The sequence below is a fragment of the Nematolebias whitei genome, chromosome 10 (assembly GCF_014905685.2).
Source record: "Nematolebias whitei isolate Nwh7 chromosome 10, NemWhi1, whole genome shotgun sequence".
Classification (NCBI taxonomy): Eukaryota; Metazoa; Chordata; class Actinopteri; order Cyprinodontiformes; family Rivulidae; genus Nematolebias; species Nematolebias whitei.
The window spans coordinates 5,981,419-6,003,214 of NC_056507.1; the positions used below are offsets into that span (position 1 = coordinate 5,981,419).

General features: G+C 38.0%; 1 protein-coding gene across 1 annotated transcript in view; it reads left to right on the forward strand.

Annotated features, from left to right (window-relative positions):
* The window catches only part of LOC119416092 (pleckstrin homology domain-containing family A member 7), a 198,537-nt gene that overhangs the window by 150,257 nt on the left and 26,484 nt on the right, over window positions 1–21,796 (forward strand). Inside the window, exons 9-13 of the mRNA XM_037683270.1 lie at window positions 5,481–5,662; window positions 8,674–9,216; window positions 10,771–11,329; window positions 19,022–19,105; window positions 19,534–19,776. Coding sequence (XP_037539198.1) covers window positions 5,481–5,662; window positions 8,674–9,216; window positions 10,771–11,329; window positions 19,022–19,105; window positions 19,534–19,776 — 1,611 coding nt within the window. The remainder of the gene's footprint in view (window positions 1–5,480; window positions 5,663–8,673; window positions 9,217–10,770; window positions 11,330–19,021; window positions 19,106–19,533; window positions 19,777–21,796) is intronic.

The following is a 21,796-nucleotide window of genomic DNA, read 5'->3' on the forward strand; positions in this document are numbered from 1 at the left end:
AGTATTTCAATAATCTTTCAAGAGTATTTCAATAGTATTTCAATAGTATTTCAGTAGTATTTCAATAATCTTTCAATAGTATTTCAATAACCTTTCAAGAGTATTTCAATAATCTTTCAATAGTATTTCAATAATCTTTCAATAGTATTTCAATAGTATTTCAGTAGTATTTCAATAATCTTTCAATAGGATTTCAATAATCTTTCAAGAGTATTTCAATAATCTTTCAATAGTATTTCAATAGTATTTAGTAGTATTTCAATAATCTTTCAATAGGATTTCAATAATCTTTCAATAGTATTTCAATAATCTGTCAATAGTATTTCAATAATCTTTCAAGAGTATTTCAATAGTATTTCAATAGTATTTCAGTAGTATTTCAATAATCTTTTAATAGTATTTCAATAATCTTTCAAGAGTATTTCAATAATCTTTCAATAGTATTTCAATAGTATTTAGTAGTATTTCAATAATCTTTCAATAGTATTTCAATAATCTTTCAATAGTATTTCAATAATCTTTCAATAGTATTTCAATAGTATTCCAGTAGTATTTCAATAATCTTTCAATAGGCTTTCAATAATCTTTCAAGAGTATTTCAATAATCTTTCAATAGTGTTTCAATAGTATTTCAATAATCTTTCAATTAGGCCATAAGTGGCACGTATCTCTCCGCAGTGGAATCCATTTTAGGTGTGTTAGTGGTGCTGTGGGTGCTCCCAGCTCAGTGACGAATATAGTAGAATATACGTCATTGGTCCAGCTCTTCTTGAAGGCGGGTCAAATGTTACCTGCTCACTTTGCAGTGATTCGATGGACCAACTCTCCTCTCGCCGTTCAAACTGACGAACAAATCAAAAAACTGCAACGTGAATGTAACGTGCAACGCAACACATTATAGAAATGTACTGTAGAAGAAAGTACAGATAATGTAAAATGTAATGGAGTAAAAGTCAAAAGTCCCCACGCTGAACTCTAAAGTAAAGTACAGATACATGAAAAATGTACTTAAGCACAGTAACAAAGTACTTGCACTTAGTTACATCCCACCACTGATGGAGTTCCAGGCTTTATAGAAATGTATGAGAGACCTGGTCGCGTTCTTAGATTCACATACAGATTAGACTGGAAGTACTCGCCCCGCACCTCGGAGGCTCGTTCGGCTGTTTGTCTGCCTGCCTCACAGAGACCTTTAGATCACACGCATGAAGTGTGAATTGGAGTGGAGCCGACTGGGAATCAGGCCTAAGTCTGCACTGTAAGTTTTTGAAATCTGAAATCTGATGTCGTTTACGCGACGCGTTGTTGAAGTGGAAACGGACGTGTTGAAGCGCTCGTTCTCTCTGATCGAGAGAAATCTCAAACTCGAACCCCACACTCTCTGTTCTTTGAATCGAGAAAGCTCCTCGGATGAGAAGCGAAACGTCTTCAGCTACAGAACAGAGTCCAGTTGTTTTAGTCTTTAACCGTTTTTTTTTTTTTTAGATTTACCATCTCCTGGATGACTGAGAATCGTCACCAGCGTCTGTACGATTCACTTCAATTCACCTCTATGATTTCTCTAGACTGCATTTCCAAAGGAATTAGAGCAAGATAGATTTAGTGTTTCATTACTTTTCATTTATACGCATCTGTTGTGTACATGCATATTTATAAAGCTGTGCTCAGAGGAGTTTCGCTCCGTTTCAAAAGGGGATCTGGTAACTCCACCTTTACAACAAGGACATGTTTATTAAAGGATACAAACATTTAGAGGCTTTTAATGAACGAACAGTTGTTAATTTAATGCTCTTTGAGTTCCAGGTTGCTAAACTAATTTAATGGTGGGTTCCTCAGGTTTGCTTGAAAACGACATAATTATAAATTCATTCTCAAACATTAAGCTATTCATACGAGCTTATTTTTACTTTGAATTGGAAAAGAAATACTTAAAGAATACTGTAAATTTTTAGGGGCGTCCTGAACGGATCCGAACAGACACGCACGCTCAGATTTTTTTTTATGCTGTTGTTTCTCTTTTGACTGGAAACATTCTTCTGCTCTCCAGACACCGTGCACTGCGCTGTCTGGCTTTTCTGCTGCCTCCACCTACACTTACTGAAAAGCCTTTTGAATGCACCTACCTCTTGTGGTTTCACTGCAGTGCAGGAAAGGTAAAAGAAGGAGGTAGTAGTGAGTTCTGAGATGAAGTACAGAACCTTTTGTTGCCACTTGGGGTAGTGGGGGAAAAACAAAAAAACTACTACAACATTTACCAAACTGAGAAACTGTCAAAGGGAATGCTATGGCAACCAGTTGTACTTATCTGCTAAACAAAAAGCAATATCAACAATCATCAGAAATATTTGCTAATAGATAATTTGCACATCCCTCCATCACCCCCATAGTTATTTACGCCACCATTTGGGATATTGTGTTTCAGATCAAACCCATTAGCACGGCATGCCTTGCTGTGCAAAGAGCATTTTTAAGTGCAACACTATAAAATCATACAAGGCATCACTCTATTGCCAAAATCTCAGTTATGAGCGAGGAACCGTATTTTCACAATTGTTGAGTAGAACACTCCTAAAGACTGGAGTTACTGGATTCAGGTGCACCTAATTATGTAATTAGCTCTTAAACCCCTAATCCAGGGGTGCCCAAGCTTTTTCCCTGCGAAGGACAAAATGAAAATCTTATCAGACAGCTATGGGTCAAATGCAATAATATGGTACACGAAATGCAAATACTTCTTTAAGTAAAGTCCTTTTTTTTTTTTTTATACAGTTATTTAACATTCCTTTCTGTCTAAAGAACATTACAGAACAAAATACAACTAATAAGTCATATATAGGAAAATAAAACATCTAAATTTCTGTATTTTATTATAATTATATGTAGTGCAAAATGTTAAAAGGTGCAACACAACAATAATACGGCACTAGTGAGCAACATGAAGCTGGTGTTTGGCTCTAATCCGACTCTGTATCGTGCTGCAGCTGACTCAGCTTGTTTGAGCTATCTGCTAATGTGTTGACCCGCAAACCTTTTTCTTGTAGGTGCGCGAGTCAGTCTGCTTTGGCAGCAAAGGCTCATGGGATATTTCATAAATTGAAAAAATATGAGGGTGGGGGGGCAAGTAGATGGAGCGCTACCGCCATAGTCATAGCTTTTGAGCTAGCGCGTATGTATTGCGTGCTGTTAGCTTAGCGCTACGTCAGTGCTGGCAGTTGTTGACGGAGGGTGGGGGTGTTGATAGGCAGGGCACTTGGTTCGGGCCAATTCAAACGGCTTGGCGGGCCAACTTTGGCCCGTGAGCCCCACTTTGGCACCTCTGCCCTAAACACGAACCTTAAAATTAGACATTTCACTCAATAACACACACACACACATAAAATTAACACAAAAGGAGCAGGAGAAATGGTAGAGATGCTGTCACATTGTGATGATAATCATTTTTAACCTGAGGCTGTTGCATGAACATAATGTGAAACTCAGGAAGTTACCTTCATAGAAACAGTGATATAACAAACATCGGAACTTAAACTTACCTCAAGTGAAATAATCTCACATTCTGGAGTAATCGGTTGAGTTCCTGTTTTTCCTCGTTAACTGATGCAGTTCAGCTATTTTTGGAGGGTTTGGACAATGGTCAAAAGGGAAGTTATTTACGCCTGAACAATTGAAAGATTGTGCAGCAGCATATCGAGTCACAAGAGCAGTTTATCCAAGAAGAGTTTATCGTGCATTGAAAAGCAATGTTTAATGTCTTATCACTGATATTACCGGAGTTACTTTTCTTTGAAATAACAATGTTCGCCAGCTCTTTGCTAACTTTATTGTTTCAAAAATATTATTCGTTTATTTATTTATTTATTTTTTGGATAGTGCTGAACCTAGAAACCTGGCTGAAGCCTTTTTTTCTTAACTGACAACTGATAATATTCCAAGTTATCATTAAAAATAACCTTAAAGTTGCAGAAACCGCAGAACTGTTTGTGACATTATTTTTGTTTGTTTGTTTGTTTGTTTGTCATTTTTATTCATTTCATATTTAAAACACAAAAACTATTAGAAACCAAATGAGAAAAAAAAAACACGTCATAAAATGAAAGGTAGCAGAAGAAGAAAAAATCTTATCATATCTGCCCCTTGTTTAAAACAAAATCAATTCAAACAATCAATTCAAACAATAATCATCTATAAGTAATATAACAAAAATAATTAACTCATCACAATTTTACGTATTTATATGTATCTTTCCAAAATTTTAATCTTAATCATTTTCTTAAATATAGGCAATGACCTGACTTTTTTTACATCGTTTTCCAAACTATTCCACAGACCTATTCCCTGAATTGAAGTAGACCGCCCCTTTAAACTGGTTCTGTACTGTGGTTTAACAAAAATGTCTGTTCCCTTAAGATTATAGCAACTTTTCCTTTTTACAAAATACGTTTGAATATTTGAAGGTAGTGTGTAGTTCTGAGCTTTATACAGTACTAAAAGAATATTATAGTTAACCAAATCATGAAACTTCAGTAATTTCAATTGATAAAATAAAATACTAGATGGATGACAATAATGCTTTCTTGTGATAATTCTTATAGCTCTTTTCTGCAAAATAAAAATAGGCATCGTTATAGTTTTACATGCTGTTCCCCAAACATCAACACAATAAATTAAATGTGGGACTATAATTGTATTATACAGCAAATACAAGGCTTTATCATTCAATAAGTCCCTTACTTTATACAGTACTGCAGTGGATTTAGATATTTTAGTTTTTACAGAATTTATGTGCTGTTTCCATGACAGTTTATCATCAATAATTACACCCAAAAATTTCAACTCACCTACTCTGCATATCTCAACATTATGATTATTTAAAACCAACATAACTATTAATTTTAACTATGACCAACAAACTTTAGAATGCATATGAAGAATCATCTTTAGTTTGCTGTAATTCTGACACTTGCATCCATGCGGGTGTCAGGACAGAAACATTATCTTTTGAGCTTGCTGTGTTTTCCTTAGCTCAATGAATGACAACTACAGTATCTCTCCCCAAAATAAATGTATTTTCTAACTTCTTCAGCCCTAATAGAACTCTTTTTTTTTTTACTGAAGTGAGTAATTTGTCACTTACGTTCACATGTTCACAAGGTGCAACAAAGCGAAAATAGGGAGGAAGATGTGAGGAAATTTTACATTTTCTCTTTTCTCTCATTTAAAACAATATTTCCTCTCCGCGGTTCAAAGTTGTGGCTTGTGTTGAACTTCCTGTTCCGAGCTGGCGTTATCATCGGCCGTTTTCTGCTGTTACTCACCTCGCTGGCGCGCTCTGCATTGGTCGGTGCTTGTGTCGCTGTTGAAGTTGCATCTGTGCTTGGACAGCATGGCGTCGCCCTGTCCCCTTGACCTCCGCACTGTCTCTCAGATGATTTCAGGATCCGTCACCCTGGTTTGAACTGGTTTCTTCTTTCTTCCAATAGGCTAGCCACACTGGTATGCGCTCGTACATTTACAAGCAGAGCTCTGTGATTGGCTCGCAGGCAGAGCACACTGGAATGCGAACGTATTACTTCAGTGCTGACACGCAGGAGGATATGAACACCTGGCTGAAGGCCATGAACCAGGCTGCGCGGATGCAAAACTACGCCAACACACTCATCAGGTAGGACCAGAAATACACAAGTTTGTGTTCTATTCTTGTTTGGATATTTTTTTTTTAACTTCCGTTTACTTCCATAGCTTAACATTGACCCTAACCTAAATCTTTATTACCAGGACATGCCTAACACGAACTGTAGCCTAAACTCAATTCACACTCAGCTCTAAACCTGTCACTAACATAAAAATGGGCTCCACTAGATTAGGACCAGGCTTTGGTTCCCATAAAGACCACAGGTTCTGACTGGGTAGTTGATTATACTAGAAAAGGTATATAAGGAGTCCATACCCTGAAGACCCACGATAAGTGGAAAACCGCGAAGTCGGAATAGTAGTACAAGTAGTAAGTAGTAGTTTATTTTATTATTTATATATATAAAGTTGTTTAAAACACTTCCCACACTCATGCAATATTCTAAACAATGTTTCTAAACTCTAAACACTCTAAAAGAGCACAGAATGTCATGATTTCAGCTCCCTGCCTCTTCTGCTCTTTGCCGCCTGCAAGCACTCTTGGCCACGCCCACTTCTTCGCTCTGCATGATCAGCTGATCAGCTGTTTAACTGCAGCAGGAAGTTTGTCGTGCAGCAGTAAGGGCTGCACAAAGATGCACGAGGAAGCTTTTTCTGCAGCTCTGGGCTGCACAGATGTGCAGCAGCTGCTAAATCATTTAAAGTAATTTATTTTAAATTTTTTTTAAATCCATGCCGATCGTGCGGCTCATCCATCAATCAGCCAGTTTCGTGTCATGTCCAATCTTATTTTGACAAACCACGATAGGGCGAATCTGCGATAAACGAACCGATAAGTATAGAGGGACTTCTGTGCTAGTTTTTTTGCAGACCGAGTATAAGTACAAGTAGTTAAGTTTCGGTACTTGCCTATACTGAGTACCAATTTGGTAATGAGTTAGTACTTAAACACAATGACTTTAAAAATGATTATTTTTTTAAAGAACACAGCAAACAGTCTGCTGTTTTAACGTCACTTGTGTTTATCTTAAGATTTCTCCAACTATGGGCATTTTATTTATTTATTTATTGTCCGTTACTTGCAAAGTGGAAAAAGAAATTACATTATCAAGCATAAAAGTGGTTTGAAGTATTGGGGTGTTTTTATGAGTACAAGTACAAGTACAAGTGCTTGGGGCTGGTATCAGGACACCACTAGTATAAACCAAATAAAAACACATAATTGAAACAAATGAGCACACATGAACATGTGTCTTTGTCCTAAGTGACTCAGCTGTGGAATTTCAATTATACACTCTGTTAATAAGAATATTATGTTCAGTGAATAAATGCATGGCACTTTAATAAAAAGATAAAAAGAGTCATACATTGCTCTCAGCATTAATGTGTATTATGTATTTTTTATTTACTGACAAAACATCTTTCTTTTTTGTCTCATGAGCTCCCCCTCGAGTAACTTACTTTGAGCGATTTCTTTTTTCGTTGGTGTCGTTGTTAATGTTTTTTTTTTAATTGTTTTTTAATGAAACTAACAAAGAAATAATGTGATGTACATCTACAACTAATTCACTTATGGAGTGAACTCAGTTCAGATGGCCCCCCTGGCTAATTGATTATGGCAACACAACAATGGCAATAACTCAGCCCTTTTTAAAGATATTGATGTATAACTTGTTGTGTTGACAGCTGAGAGTCATTCCTAACATGAACTCTGAGCTCTAATGCAAGGTTCATTTTACCAGTAAAAGTGATTTAATTATAGTTTCACTCGGTGTTACTATGGTTAAAAGCGTTCATATTTAATGACATATTTTATTTACGTTGTTAAATAAATGTATTTGGGCCTTCGTTAGCAGATAAATACATTTATTGAAACTATGAACACACTTTTACTGTTTACTCTTTTACCGATATGAAATCTCATCGCTAATTTTTTGAAGAAAACGTTATTTGACTTTTTAAATAATTTGATATTTTTGTATAACAAAGCCATTCTAACGCATATCCTGTAGGTTCAGCTATAATATGACATCATTTTTTATTTCAGTGGTGTGCAGGGAATAGAACCAGAAACCTCAGATCCTCTACTTTCACTTTAAGTGTCACAGAATCCCTCTGTCTGATTTTTCTGTCCAAAGATTTTGGCGTTCTGTTTGAGCTGCTCTGATAAAAACCCGTTCAGATGATGGTGTTTTTGAACTAACAGCGGCTCCCTTTATGTTTTATTAACGTGTTGACGATGGGAGGTAGCGCAGATCAAATACGTCTCATCGTTCCCTGGCAGCCTCAGACATCCCCCACTTGTTTCACTTCTTTTATTTTATTTCAGCTCATTTTACAAGGAGAAATCCCACAAGACGACACTAGCTGTTAGAGAATGACAGAGAGGAAACCAAGCCTCCAGTTGGGAATTTTTCTGAAGCGTCTTTCCACCCTGCTATCATTCATTTGTGTATTTGTAAAATCTATGACAGCGATGCTATTTACTGGTGCGTTGGACTATTTTTAAAGATATTGATCATTTTTAGAGAGCGCAAATATTTGTTTTTAATGCAGACTGGTAGAATACAAAGCCATTAACACATTACTTTTAAACTAGTAGCAGCTGGACAGCATCGTGCTAATTTATGCTAAATAGTTTCAGAAACCAGCTGCTGGTGAGACGACATTAGGCTCAGAAGGCCTCTTTATTTATTCCTTTTGCGTGGTGAACTTATTGTCAGCAGCTTGAATAGTTCTCAAGGCTCAGCTCCCTTTTGCTCGTCAGTTGTTCTGCTTTAAAATCATTTACGTGGCGTATTTAGCGCCACACAAAATTTTGGAGATGAGGGTGAGAGTTTTTCTTTCACGTGACAGTCATCTAGTTCATAATTTGTCGAAAAACAAAGAAGCAAGCTGTTAGGTGGAACATGATGTTCAAGTGGGTAAATGCATCAATAGTTTTAACAGAGTGAAGCAAAACTTTTTGATAAGACTGATGACAAAGAGCTGCAAGGAGTGTTACATAACCGACATTCATCTTGGCTTGTCGTCTTTTTACAGACCTTCTGACAAGATAGAGAAGTTGTTACATCAGGCTGTTCCACAGACAAACCACGTAAACCACCACAGCATCACGACGTCAGACTCTGAGACTACAAAATCAACTGTCCACGAGGTTCTCCTGGAGCCCATTCATCGAGAGCCAGAGGAGCTCTGCAGCTTTCACAAAGACTCTCCTGGCAGCATCATGCTGGAGCAGCCCATAGGAGGTACACTGTTTGAAATGGACACGCACACGTCCCTTCCATCCAACCCTCCAGTCACTGCCGTCCCGCATTCAGACATGTCGGCCTCAGCTCCTGTGTCCAGAGCGCCGTCCCGTGCTCCATCACGGGCCACCTCCACCTTGCCCTCCAGTGTTTGCACTAGGAACGGCCTCGTCTCCACACCCAGCCCCATCCTGGAGCCAAATGGCATCGCAGCAGGGACGTACCAAAGAGCGCCAGACCCACCAGTACTGGACACACACAAGCATTTGCAGAGGAGGAGTACTCTGGAGCAGGTGGAGCAGTGGGTCAAAGTTCAAAAGGCTGAGCATAGAGGGTAAATCTCTAACATTTTTATACATTATTATGTTGAGAGTTGTGTGAGGGCAGGTGTGTTTCCCAGAAATCAGTGGTGGAGAAATGAGGTATCCACTGAAGGAAGTTGCCACGCTACACAGTAACACTAGACAATGTTCAAATGGTCAAATTAGCTGCATTTTAACGGTTGCTCCAGGTGAGCTGGACGAAGTTGGCAGGCTATGGCAAGCCGATTGTGTCATTAATAGCCACTTTTACCTATTACATGACACAACGACATGCCATACTACTCGAGTGCCATCTAGCAGCTGAAAATGGTAGTGTTCAATATTTTCAATTAGAATGAATGAAAACGGTCATATCTCAGCCAAAAATTGGTTTATAGATATGAGAAAAAAAAATCTATAAATATGTCGCTTCAGCGTATAAGTTGCAAGGTTTGTAAATTATGCAAAAAACTTGACTTATAGGATGAAAAATACGGTTTGTGCTGAATAGCTGGTACCTAAAACCATCTCCTCTGTTCAAAGTTGTCATTTTCAGTATTGATGGTTTTTATTACCTCCGCCAAGGACACTATGTTTTCGGTAGAGTTGGTTAATCTCTCTGTGCACAAGATTACTCAAAAAATAGGGAATTATGAAAATTTCATGAAATTTTCTGGAAATGTTGAGGTTGTCACAAAGAACAAATGATTAAATTTTGGTGGTGATCTGGATCACCATCTGGATCCAGGTTTTTATTTGAAGGATTCTTGTCTGTCTGTGCACAAGATGTTAGCATGTGAGTGACCCTAAGGTCTTGGCAGAGGTGTGCGCTGTGTGAAAGGTAACGTGAAGGTGACAAAGAACCTTGTGGCTGTTACAATCAATCGACCTACAGTATAGGAAGACGCATACATTGGTAGAAGGCTAAGGATGGATTTGTAAATAAAATTATGCTAATGCAAATGTGTGCAGGTGGACAGTTATCACGATCTGTTGGTTTGTTGAACGCAACGTGTAGGCAGACGCAGGCTACTCGAAGGATAAACACAATATTTGTTCAATAAAAACGAAAGCTGACGTGGCAGCAAAACTAACATTATCGATGAGGAGACACGGAGAGAGACAGAAACACGACGCCTTGCAGGACAATCTGCTGACGGGCACAACAAGGAAACAGAATATAGACACTAACAAGGAAATAATTACAAACACCTGGGGGAGGACAGTGAGGGACAGGTGCAGCAGGAGCTGGCAACATGAGGGAAACACTGAGGAAGATGAACATCACGCATAACACAGATCCTCTCAACAGTGATGGCCAGTTCCCCTGAGTTGACTTGTTTCTATTACTACTCTTTTTTTTATACTATATATACTAAATTAAGTCATTTTACATTTTGTAGTTTAGTATTTATATATTTTTAAACACAGATTTATTTGAAGCTGTAGGATAAACCCTGTATTGACCATGTAAATATGATGCGTCCTGTTGCACGTTTGCCTGATGGGATTAACGTCATAGAGATTCTTACGTTCTGTTGAAATCTGTAGACGTATTTATTGCATTTAAAAATGTTTCTGTTCAGCAGCCCCCCATCCAGAGAGAGCACCCTTCCTCGTCGCACGCCACCAAACCAGCACAAGTACTCCTCCATGGACACCTATCAGACACTGCCAAAAAACCCACGCCACAGCCCCCCTCCTGGTAGACATGGTGAATACAAGTATGCTCAGGACCGCCTGAGCCACTTCCGTCTCACCCCTGATCAGGGGTGCTCAGGGTCCAACACCGTGTGGCAACTGTACGAATGGCAGCAACGCCAGCAGTACCGCCACGGGAGCCCCACTGCGCCAATATACACCCCGGCTCCAGAGTATCCATTTGGCCCTCGCCCCCCATCCACTGTGCCTCCCTCTTCCTCAGCTCCCAGGTCAGAAGGGTCTCCTCGCTGTGTGTCAGTGCCACCCTCGTCTGCAGACGTCCCTCCACCGGGCCCTCCGCCTGGCACCAGCAGAACCCTGTCACCTGCACGGAGGCCGCACACGCCTGCTGAACGGGTGACAGTGAGGCCAATGGGTGATATGTCAGCACTGGACCTCCCCTTCGCTGTGTCCCCCCGGAGGACCAAATCTCAGATGCTGAAGGTAAATAATTATGGCAGAAGCACAAAACCACACTCTGCAACTTTTTAACGGCATTACTCGCTTTTACAAGCCATCATAAAAGGTTTTGTTCTCCGCAGCCCAAGACGTAGATCTGTGTGCATGTGAGCGTTTGACCCATTAGCAAAATGTCTTGTGAGCCCATGATTAGATTTGAATGAAACTTGGAAAGTAATCACAGGATTTATTTGTTGGAGGAAAAATGTTCTCGCTTTATCTTGCTTAAAAAGAGCCACGCTCGACGACAGGAGAAACATTTTAACCGGTATATTTACTTGCAAGGTCAGAGTTTCACAACAGTTTTCGCAGTTATACAGAAAGTACACACATGGAGTCCGGTCATGAGAATCTGCCACGGGCAGTGCCTGAAGCTTGTTTTTATACCTTATCAGCTCCTCCGAGCTCACAGGCTCAGAGGCGACCTTGAAGCAACAGTTATACCTGCAGCTTCAAATCAACTCCTCATCCAGCTCTCGAACGCAAACATACGGTTCGTGGGCAGTTAAACCTGGACGGATTCTTGTTGGTTGAAACATTTCATCTTTTATCCAAAAGACTTCCATCAGTCTGAGATATTGCAAAAAGCTCATTCTTATAAATAGCACCTTATCATAGTGGATCAACCAGTTTGCTGCTGATAGCCAGAACCAGCTATTCACATGTAAACAAATGATTTTGCTTTTATTCCCAGGGCCTGTGCTCATGTTGACATGCAACACTATAATGTCACTTCATTAGGAAGTTGTTAATGAACAATATGATAATTATTTTCCTAATAATTGGCTATGCTTGTTTTTTATCCATCCATTATCTTTACCTTTCTGGATCGCTGGTGCTCATATCACTGTGTGAGAGGCGGGGCACACCTGGACAGGTCTCCAGTCCATCACAGGGACACATAAAGACAAACGAGACAAACAACCATTCACTCACTCACACCTAGAGACAATTTAAGTATGTGGGAGGAAACCGGAGTACCCGGAGAAAACCCACACATTCAAGGAGAGGACATGCAAACTCCACCGAGAAAGGTCCCTATCTGGGATTCGATCCGGCAACCTTGGCGCTGAGAGGCGGCAGCTCTACCAACCCATGCTTTATTTTTATTGTATGAACATTTCTTTTAAGACATTTAGCTCACATTGTTATTTAAGTATTTAAGTACTATTTGCATATTGTCCAGGAAGGACATCCTTGTAAAAGAGATTGATGGATTTCTTCCTGGTAAAATAAAGGTATTAAAAAAAGTAGGGTGATAAAGTGAAAGTCTATAAAGTTCATGTTCTTTTTATCAATTATTCAAGCGCTAATGCAAAGAGAAGAGCAGAGAAGACAAAAAGCAACAGAGTACGGTGCGACGAGTGGACCAAGAAAAGGTTTCGTGCAGCTTCTCATCCGGAACATTTGCTGCTTGTAACCTAAACTGCTCTAATTCTTCTAGTTCTACTGTTCTAAGGACTTTCTGTAGGATTCCTGAAGGACAACACTTTTTTTTTTTCTACAAACAAACCAAAACTATGGAATCACCACTCTCGGAGGATGTTCTTTCAACTGTTATACTTTGTATAAATATAAATCAGACGTTCCACAAAATTACAATTTTTTTTATTCTAACTTTCTAACATTAAAAACGCATCTTGATCAAGTAGAGGAAAAGAATCACTCAAATCCAAGGGAAGAAACATGTAATCGTTAAAAAGCCACTGCCCATTAGCACTTTGTTGCGCCACCCCTGGCTTTAATAACAGCTTGCATTCTCTGAGGCACGGACCCAATAAATCACAAGCAGAACTTTTCATCAGTCTGTCTTCAGCTGTCTCTTATTGCTGTTGCCAGTTCAGGTTTGCAGGTTGAAGCGACCGTTTTCTCCAATTTCCACTGGATTGATATTCAGATGATTTGCGGACCATTCCATTGACATTTGTTTTTTCTTGAAGAAAGTTTTTATGTCCTTTTTTCTACGGCAAGCTGCAGTATCATCTTGAAAAGTGAAGTCATTAGCAAACATAATTTCAACTGATGGAATGAAAATTGTCCAAAATCACATAGACTTTTTATGATGCCATTACATCTTCAATAAAAGTCTACATTATGAGTATATCATTATACACTGATGACTCTCCCGTGTTCTGACCTGAAACAACGCTTTCATCCAGTCTCTCACAGTCCATGATAGATATTTTTATATCCCTTTGTAACCTTATTCTTTTCTGTTTGGGCGTTAATGATGGCTTTCGTTTGGCCATTCTGTATACAGCAGTCCCTCGCTACTTCGCGGTTCGTTTTTCGCGGACTCGCTCTATCGCGGCTTTTCAAAATACGATTGGACACAACACACTGATTGATGGATGAGCCGCACAATCGGCATGGACTTTTTATTTTAAATAAATTATTTTTAAAAATGGTTTAGCGCCTGTGTGGAGCCCAAGCTGCAAGAGAAGCTTCTTCGTGCAGCGTGTCATATCTCTGCTGTGCAGCGGAGAAGTGGGCGTGGCCAAGAGCGTGCAGCTGGAGGCAGAGAGCTGAAATCATGACATTCTGTACTCTTTTAGAGCTTTTAGAGTTTAGAAATACCGTATTTTTCACTGTATAAGTCACGCCTTTTTGCATAAATTGGCAAGTCCTGCGACTTATACACCGAAGCGACTAATATACGCCCCCCCCCATTTTTATAACCCAATTTTTGGATGAGATCAGATGATTTCATTCATTCTGACATGAAAAATATTAAACACTACCATTTTCAGCCACTAGAGGGCCCTCGAGCCTTATGGCAAGCCAAGTGTCTCATTAATAGGTAAAAGTGGCTATTAATGAGATACTTGGCTTGCCATACCAAGCTACCATCATCCCTCCTTTGTTTCATCTGACATGTTTTGTGCTGGAGCCATGATTCCCGTCAATATGTTTTGTGCAACAGCTCTTCAAGTTGTGAGCAGTTTTTTTTTTTTTTACTTGACGACTATTTAGTAGATTTATTATCATACAGGTGTTTGTAATTTGCAATTCTGAAACAGAGTGATTTCCACATTTATTTCTTTTAAATTTTGTAATTTCATATTCTTCCTCTACTTGATCTGGGAAATAAAAGAATTGTGACTGACTACAGAAATTATATATATATATATTTTTTTTTTATTTATTGTTTCTTAATGCTATAAGGTAGTATTTTTTTGTTATTATATTTTGTTGGCATTGCTGTGATTTACATTAATACAAAATCAAACACATATTGAAGAGTTGTGATGATGTAGTTGCACTCATACAGCAGATGGAATAAATTATAGTAATATAAGTTTTGCCAGCAGGTGATGAGGTAACATTATGTTAGAATTGTTACATTCTAGACTTCAGCGCTGCTCCTCTGTTTTTATTGGATTTTAGTGGCGAACATGATAAATTGTTACCAATATACACTATCTCCCTTTTATCCCAGTTTTACATTTTCTATTTTGAAAGCCAGCTCTAGTTGTGTGATTACACGCTCAGCCAGTCTCCTTAGACATCGTCTCGTCTTATTACCGTACAGTTACGTTGTTTGAACGGTCCCAGTACAGCTGAGTGTCAGGTGGTTTTTATCATTAAAAAAGCCAAATAAAAAGAGACTATTAAAGCATCCGCATGAAATACAATCACCTGCAGTTCTGCAGAAGAATTGCCATCAGTAGTTTTAAGAACTGTGCAAAGAGTCCTGCAGTCTGCAAGCTCCTAATTGACATGGGTGGTGGCTTGAGCTGTGCTTCAGTGAGCTAAAAGGCAGACTTCTCGTTAGAGCTTCTAGTATGTATGTATGTATGTTTTATTTATTCATTTCATTTCATCCAAACAACAAATATAATACATTTTAAAGAAAAGAAAAAAGATATACAATCACAGAAATAAAATGAAAGGCAGCAGAAGAAGAATGAGTTCTTATAATATCTGCCCCTTGTCCCCAAAGTATATTCCAAACAAAATTACTATACAAAAGCAAGATGAATTAATAAAAAAATAAAAAATAATAAAATAAAAACTTAGCTAAAATATAAGATCAACTGTAAACAATTTTTATGAACTCACATTATACTTAATATTTTTTTAAAAAACAAATTTTTATCATCTTCTTGAATATGTACATAGTTTTGTCATTTTTAATATCAACCTCCAGATCATTCCACAATCTAATACCCTGAGATCTAGTGGATCACATCTTCAGACTGGTGCGACACCACGGCTTCACAAACATCTCCATCCCCTTAAGATAATAATTACTTTCTCTTTTAACAAATTTCCCTTGAATGTTAGTAGGTAGTATGTTTTTGTTGGCCCCATACATAAACAGTAAGATATTGTAATCAACCAAGTCATAAAATTTTAATATCTTTAGCTGATGAAACAATATATTTGACGGATGGTTATAATCTTTTCTGGTAATAATTCTTATGGCTGTTTTCTGTAAAATAAAAATTGGATTTGTAATTGTTCTACATGCTTTACCCCAGACTTCAATACAGTAAATTAAATGTGGAACAATAATGGCATTATACAATAGAAACATTGATTTATCATTGAATAACTCTCTAACTTTGTACATTACTGCAATCGATTTAGCTTTTTTAGTTCTTAAGTTTTTTACGTGAGATCTCCATGTTAGTTTTTCATCAATGATGACACCCAGAAATTTCACCTCATTGACTCTATTAATTTCAATTCCATCGACTCTAAATGGAGTATCAAGCACTTTCTTGTTATTACTAAAAATCATATAATTTGTTTTATCAACATTTAAAGATAATTTGTTTAGTTGAAACCAATTTTGTATTTTCACAAATTCTGTTTGTGCCATCTTCAGCATTTGCACAACATTTTCACCCACACAAAGAAAAGTAGTATCATCTGCAAACAAAATACATTTAAAAAATCCAGACACATTTACCAGGTCATTCACATATAAAATAAATAGCTTAGGTCCAAGTATAGAGCCTTGAGGCACTCCACATGTAATATTACAGAATTCAGATTTTACATCATTTATTTGAACAAATTGTTTCCTTTTTTCTAGATAACTAGATACCCACTGCAATGCATGCCCTCTAATACCATATTTATTTAGTTTTTTGAGAAGAATATTGTGATCAATAGTATCAAATGCTTTCTTTAGATCAACATAAATACTAATACAATATTTTTTTTGATCCACAGCCGTCGTTATCTGTTCCATTAAATCCATGAGTGCCATTGACGTAGAATTTTTAGGTCTAAACCCATATTGACTATTACTTAATATATTTTGCTTATTGATAAGTATGCATTTAATCTGTGTAAAAGATGGTAAAAAGCAAAGATTCATCACATTATACTGTCGCAAACAATCTGCACGTAGAGATTGCCATGAAGATATTGAATAAGTTAATGAAAAACGATAACAATTAGTTGTCTGTTTTGAGTAAAAACAGTATGCAAATGTGTTCCCGTACTCCCCCACACATATTCAAACACAGGCAACATGCCCTGAGAAAACAAACTAACACAGTCTTGTCAAGGTTGCTTTACACTTTGCATCATGCATGCAACAGAGTGTTGCTTTTTTTTTTTTTTTTAATCAAGAATATCTCGTTATACAGTAATATTCAAGTCCATATTAAACCTTGTGTTTCTATAACTGTACCACAACAAAATACCAATGTTCTTTTAGTCTTAGAAAGTCTAGATTTTGATTTTCTGGACATGTCTGAGTTACTAACTTAAAAGCTACAGACACGCGCATGCATGTCATCTCATGGTTTATGATTAAGGAGGTAATAGGAAAGATAAAGAAAAGGATAAATTCAGTTGTTTTTTGTTTTTTTTAGAAATCGCCTCTGTTGGGAAGTTAAGTGTTTAGAATTTGTTTAGGGAATACGTATCTCTCGCCACCTTTCAATGCCAGACTTTTAAACTAATATAAATGACAGTGCTGTGGCTGTTTGGGTCAAAGCATGTAAATTACACTATATGTGGTCTCATGCAATATTTACAGACCTCGCAAGATCTGTTCGTTTTTGTAGTATGTGTTGAGGAGTTCTCTCATCTACTACCACACCAAACAGGAACTCCTTCTTAGAAAACGTGATTAAGTTATAGCCATATTTCTCTTTGCTATGTTTGATTAGCTGTGGCAGACATTTTGAATTGGTGAGATTTCATAAGGTGATATCGTAGAAATACGTCCAGTGATTGCTTTCTGAAATTATCAGTATAATTTCATTAAAATCAATCTTGTTATTTAGTAGATATTCAGCTAATGAACACACAATGAGCCTATGTAGACACAGGCAAAACATTATAACCTTTTCAACCTTTGACAACAAACAATATTAAGTGAGAATTTGTATAAATGTAAAATACACAAGTACTGTATGTATAGTTTTTCATTCATTCAACCTTTATTTATGCAGGTTAATCCCATTGAGCCTCGCGGACTCATTTACAAGAGAGACCTGATTTTAACAAAGAATGATTAGACAACAATAAACATCATAAAGGATGCATCCAAATTGAAAATAACAAGTGAAAATAAAATGGTATTAAAGTAAATGTAACCAAAAAACAGCTAGGTTGTAAGGCGATGTAGAAAACTAAAAACAGGAACATGTCTGCGTTGGTTTTCGCCAGGAACTTAGCAGATGTTTAAAGCCACTTAGAGAGGTCAAGGTCGAGAGCTTTAGATATTTTTCATTCAGATATTCTTTATTGTCGTTCGCACCACATGTGGTACATGTGGCGGTACGAAATTATGTACACAGGGTCCCAGTTACATCCAACAATAAAATGTAAAAAAAAAATACATTAATAAGATCTAAGATATGAACTAAGAAAAACATAAACTAAATATACACTAAGCACTAATAGCATAAAAGCAATACGCGTAACAGCAGCACGAACATGAGTCTGTGTGAGCAGATGAGCACGCATGAACACAGCAACATGAATTTCGAGGATAAAATCAAAGTAAGAACTGTTGGGATCGACTTCCCGTTTGAAAAAAGCATCCCTTTGTTTTTTTCTGCGTTTAGGACAAGTTTGAGACGGAACAAATCAGATTGGATGATGTCAAAAGCGGATGGCAAAAACGTTAGCAACAGTTTTAGCTCGACAATAAACAACTGTGTCATCAGCATAGAAATGTAAGGATGCATCAGGGATGCTCTGACCTACTTTACCTATGCAGATTATAAAGAGGGTGAGTCCTAAGACTGAGCCTTGTGGTACACCATTGTTGACTGTTAAATAACTGGAGGAAGTACCATTATGTTGAGCACATTGCCTCCGGTCTGAGAGATAGTTAGAGAACCAACCAACGGTGTGATCTGAGAAACCAATGTCTGAGAGCTTATGACACAAGATGTTATGATCCACAGTGTCAAAGCTTTAGACAGGTCTAAGAAAAGTGCAGCACAATAATCCTTAGCATCCATTGCTATAATAATATAATGTATGAAAACAAAAAGGCCAGTCCACTGTAAAAGTATATTCCATAATTTTATAGAACACGCATAGAAAAGTTAACATTTTTTTGCCAAGAAGTCTGTAAAATTAAGTCTGAAAACATGAAATTTCAAAATGAAAGACTTGTAAGAACCATGTGTATACTTAGAAGGACATTTCATTTATAGGTAAACATTTACTATGAATGTGTGTATTCATGCGTTGCAGACTGCTACTGTAGAGAGGCGCTCTATGCCACCATCCGGCTACATCACACACACAGTGAGTGCGCCCAGCCTTCATGGCAAAACGGTAAGTTTTAATAACCAGTATCGTGTTTATATTTATATACTGGTTTTTGGCCAACAGAACCATAAAACCTAACATTTTAGGAAGCAGTCTTTAAGAGGTAGTTTTCTTGTGTTCAGTTTTTAGCAGCCGTAAAATTAGTTTCCAAAAGTGAATCCATTCGCTACTACTTTTTCCTAACAATACTTTTTTGATGAAGCTGACCTGGTGGTTGTTGATTTTTAGCATTGTTGTGGAGGAAAGGCTCCTGCCAGCCTGTCACGTAGAGCATCTTTGTACCTGATATGTTTTAACCTAATAGATCTTTAATGTGGCTCCAGTTCTGCTCATCCTATCTGGCCTTCACTACATATGCACTTTTATGTAAAAGTAAAAATGCACAGTCAGTGTTAAGGTTTGCCTAACTGTGTGACCTGTGGTGCCTGTGACAGCCCGAGGAGCTCACTCTGCTCCTCATTCAGCTGCGCCGCCACCAGGCCAAGATGGCCTCTGCACGCCAGCAGACCTTTGCCCAACTGCAGCAGCTCAGTGGTCCCCAAGAGTCCTGCCTCAAAAACCAACTTCTTGCTGCTCCCACCACTAGCACCAGCCTCGTCCTCAGCTCGAACCCCTCTCCTGAGTCCCACCTTGGACATGTTGGCCTCTCAACTCCACTTGGCCCTTGCAGTACCCAGGTGCGGGCCCCAGTGGCGCACAAGCTCAACAGGAGCCGGAAGAGGTTGCCATTAAGTAATCTTTGTACATGATGAACAAACATTGTATAACGTTGAGTTTATGATATTGGAAATATTTTTAAATTCAATGTGAGTGCAGCTTTTGTGTTACTTTGTGATCCCCAGCTGTAAACAACAACATTAGCCGGGTCATGGCAACCTCGACCAAAAAGCTCATTGTTTGCTGTTGGTGACCTGGCTGCTGAAAATCGTTTGTCTCTTTACAATCTGCTGTTCTTGGCTGATCAGTTTCCATACTGTGCTTTTACTGATCATGCCCAAAGCATGTTGGGTTTCTATTTTTTATGTATACAAAGCCATCTCATCTTTTAGCTGATTGGCAAGCTTTAGGTGTGTTGGTCAGTTTGGTCTTCTGGTGAATGGCTCTTGTTTTTCTGTGATGAAGCTTGTTTTGTGGTGTTTTTGCTGTTTATGTGACATAAATTCAGCGGTGAGTTCAGCAGCGTCTCAGGATCTGTTGCCTCATGAGGAGTCTGGTTTGTGCTGGTCCGTTGTTTGGATGTGTTCAACTTGTCTCGAGACAAAATTAGTGAATGTCTTCTGAAGTGTTGGTGTGACTCCGTCAAGATGCATGTCAGACACATAACAGCTGTCCAAACTGCATACTTGCAGAGATATTTCAGATCTTTTCAAGTGGGGTTCTCAGTGATTATCTTATCTGTAGTAGAGATCTCCTTGAACAGCCTCAGGTTGGAGAAGTTCTGGGGGAAATTGAATTCTGGTCAAATTACCAAGCTAAACGCTACAGTGCCAATAAATAGTATTCATCCCGTTGGATGTTTTACCCTTTCATTAATATTATAAATCAGTCAGTCAGTTTACTGACAAACTTGTTTTTCCAAAATCCTCTTCAGTAACAAAGTGATATCAAATTTCTCCAGTAAAATAAAAAAGAGAATAAAAGATTTTTGAGACGTACAAGTCAAGGGATGGGTGTATAAGGATTTCCAAGGCTCTAAACGTCTCCAGGAGTTCTGTTAAATCCATCGTCAATGAATGGAAGGAAGATGGGACATCTACCAATAGCAGGCTGTCCTCACAACCTGTGTGACCATGCAAGAAGGACAATAAAGACAGACCACCTCTCTGAAGGAGGACAATTTCAGCAAGCCAGATGGGAAAGACTGTGCATACAACACAGTTCTTATGCAGGCCATATTTTTCCACAGAAGACCACTTCAGAAGATCTGAATTATTCTTTTAAACACAAACATCACATTATTCGACTAGAATAATTGTGTTTTTTGCTTGTGTATGTGGTCTAGATCAGACGTGGGCAACTTAAGGCCCGAGGGCCAAAAGTGGCCCTTGGACAATCTCCATCAGGCCCCCATTATCCTTAGTTAAATAAAAACAAGATAAACAAACCAGCAATTTATCAAGGAGACTTAAGGAAAGTTAAATTAAACATCGTACAAAAAACTTTTTTAAAAGCATGTTTTAAGTCATTGTGTTTCCCGAACTACTTAAAGGCATAGAAGCACAGATATGTTTGTTTTGCGTATTTCCTCCAATGTGTATAACATGTTAAGCTAACGTGTGTAATATATCGCCACAAGAGCCAGTTTGCAGAATATGTCTTATACAGTAGTCCCTCGTTTATCACGGGGGATCTGTACCCTGAAGCCCCGTGACAAGTGAAAAACCGCAAAGTAGGAATAGTGGTACAAGTAGTAGCTTATTTATTTAATTTTTTTTTTTTTATTAAGCTTTATTTAACCAGGCAAGTCCCGAGATCACAGATCTCTTTTGCAAGAGAGGCCTGGGCCTGAAGGCAGCCTAACATGCATGTTTTTGATCTGTGGGAGGAAACCGAAGTACTCGGAGAAAACCCATGCAAGCACGAGAAGAACATGCAAACTCCACACAGAAAGACCCCAGAATTTATTTTTTGTACAGTATATATGTATATATAAATATATATATATATATATATATATATATATATATATATATATAT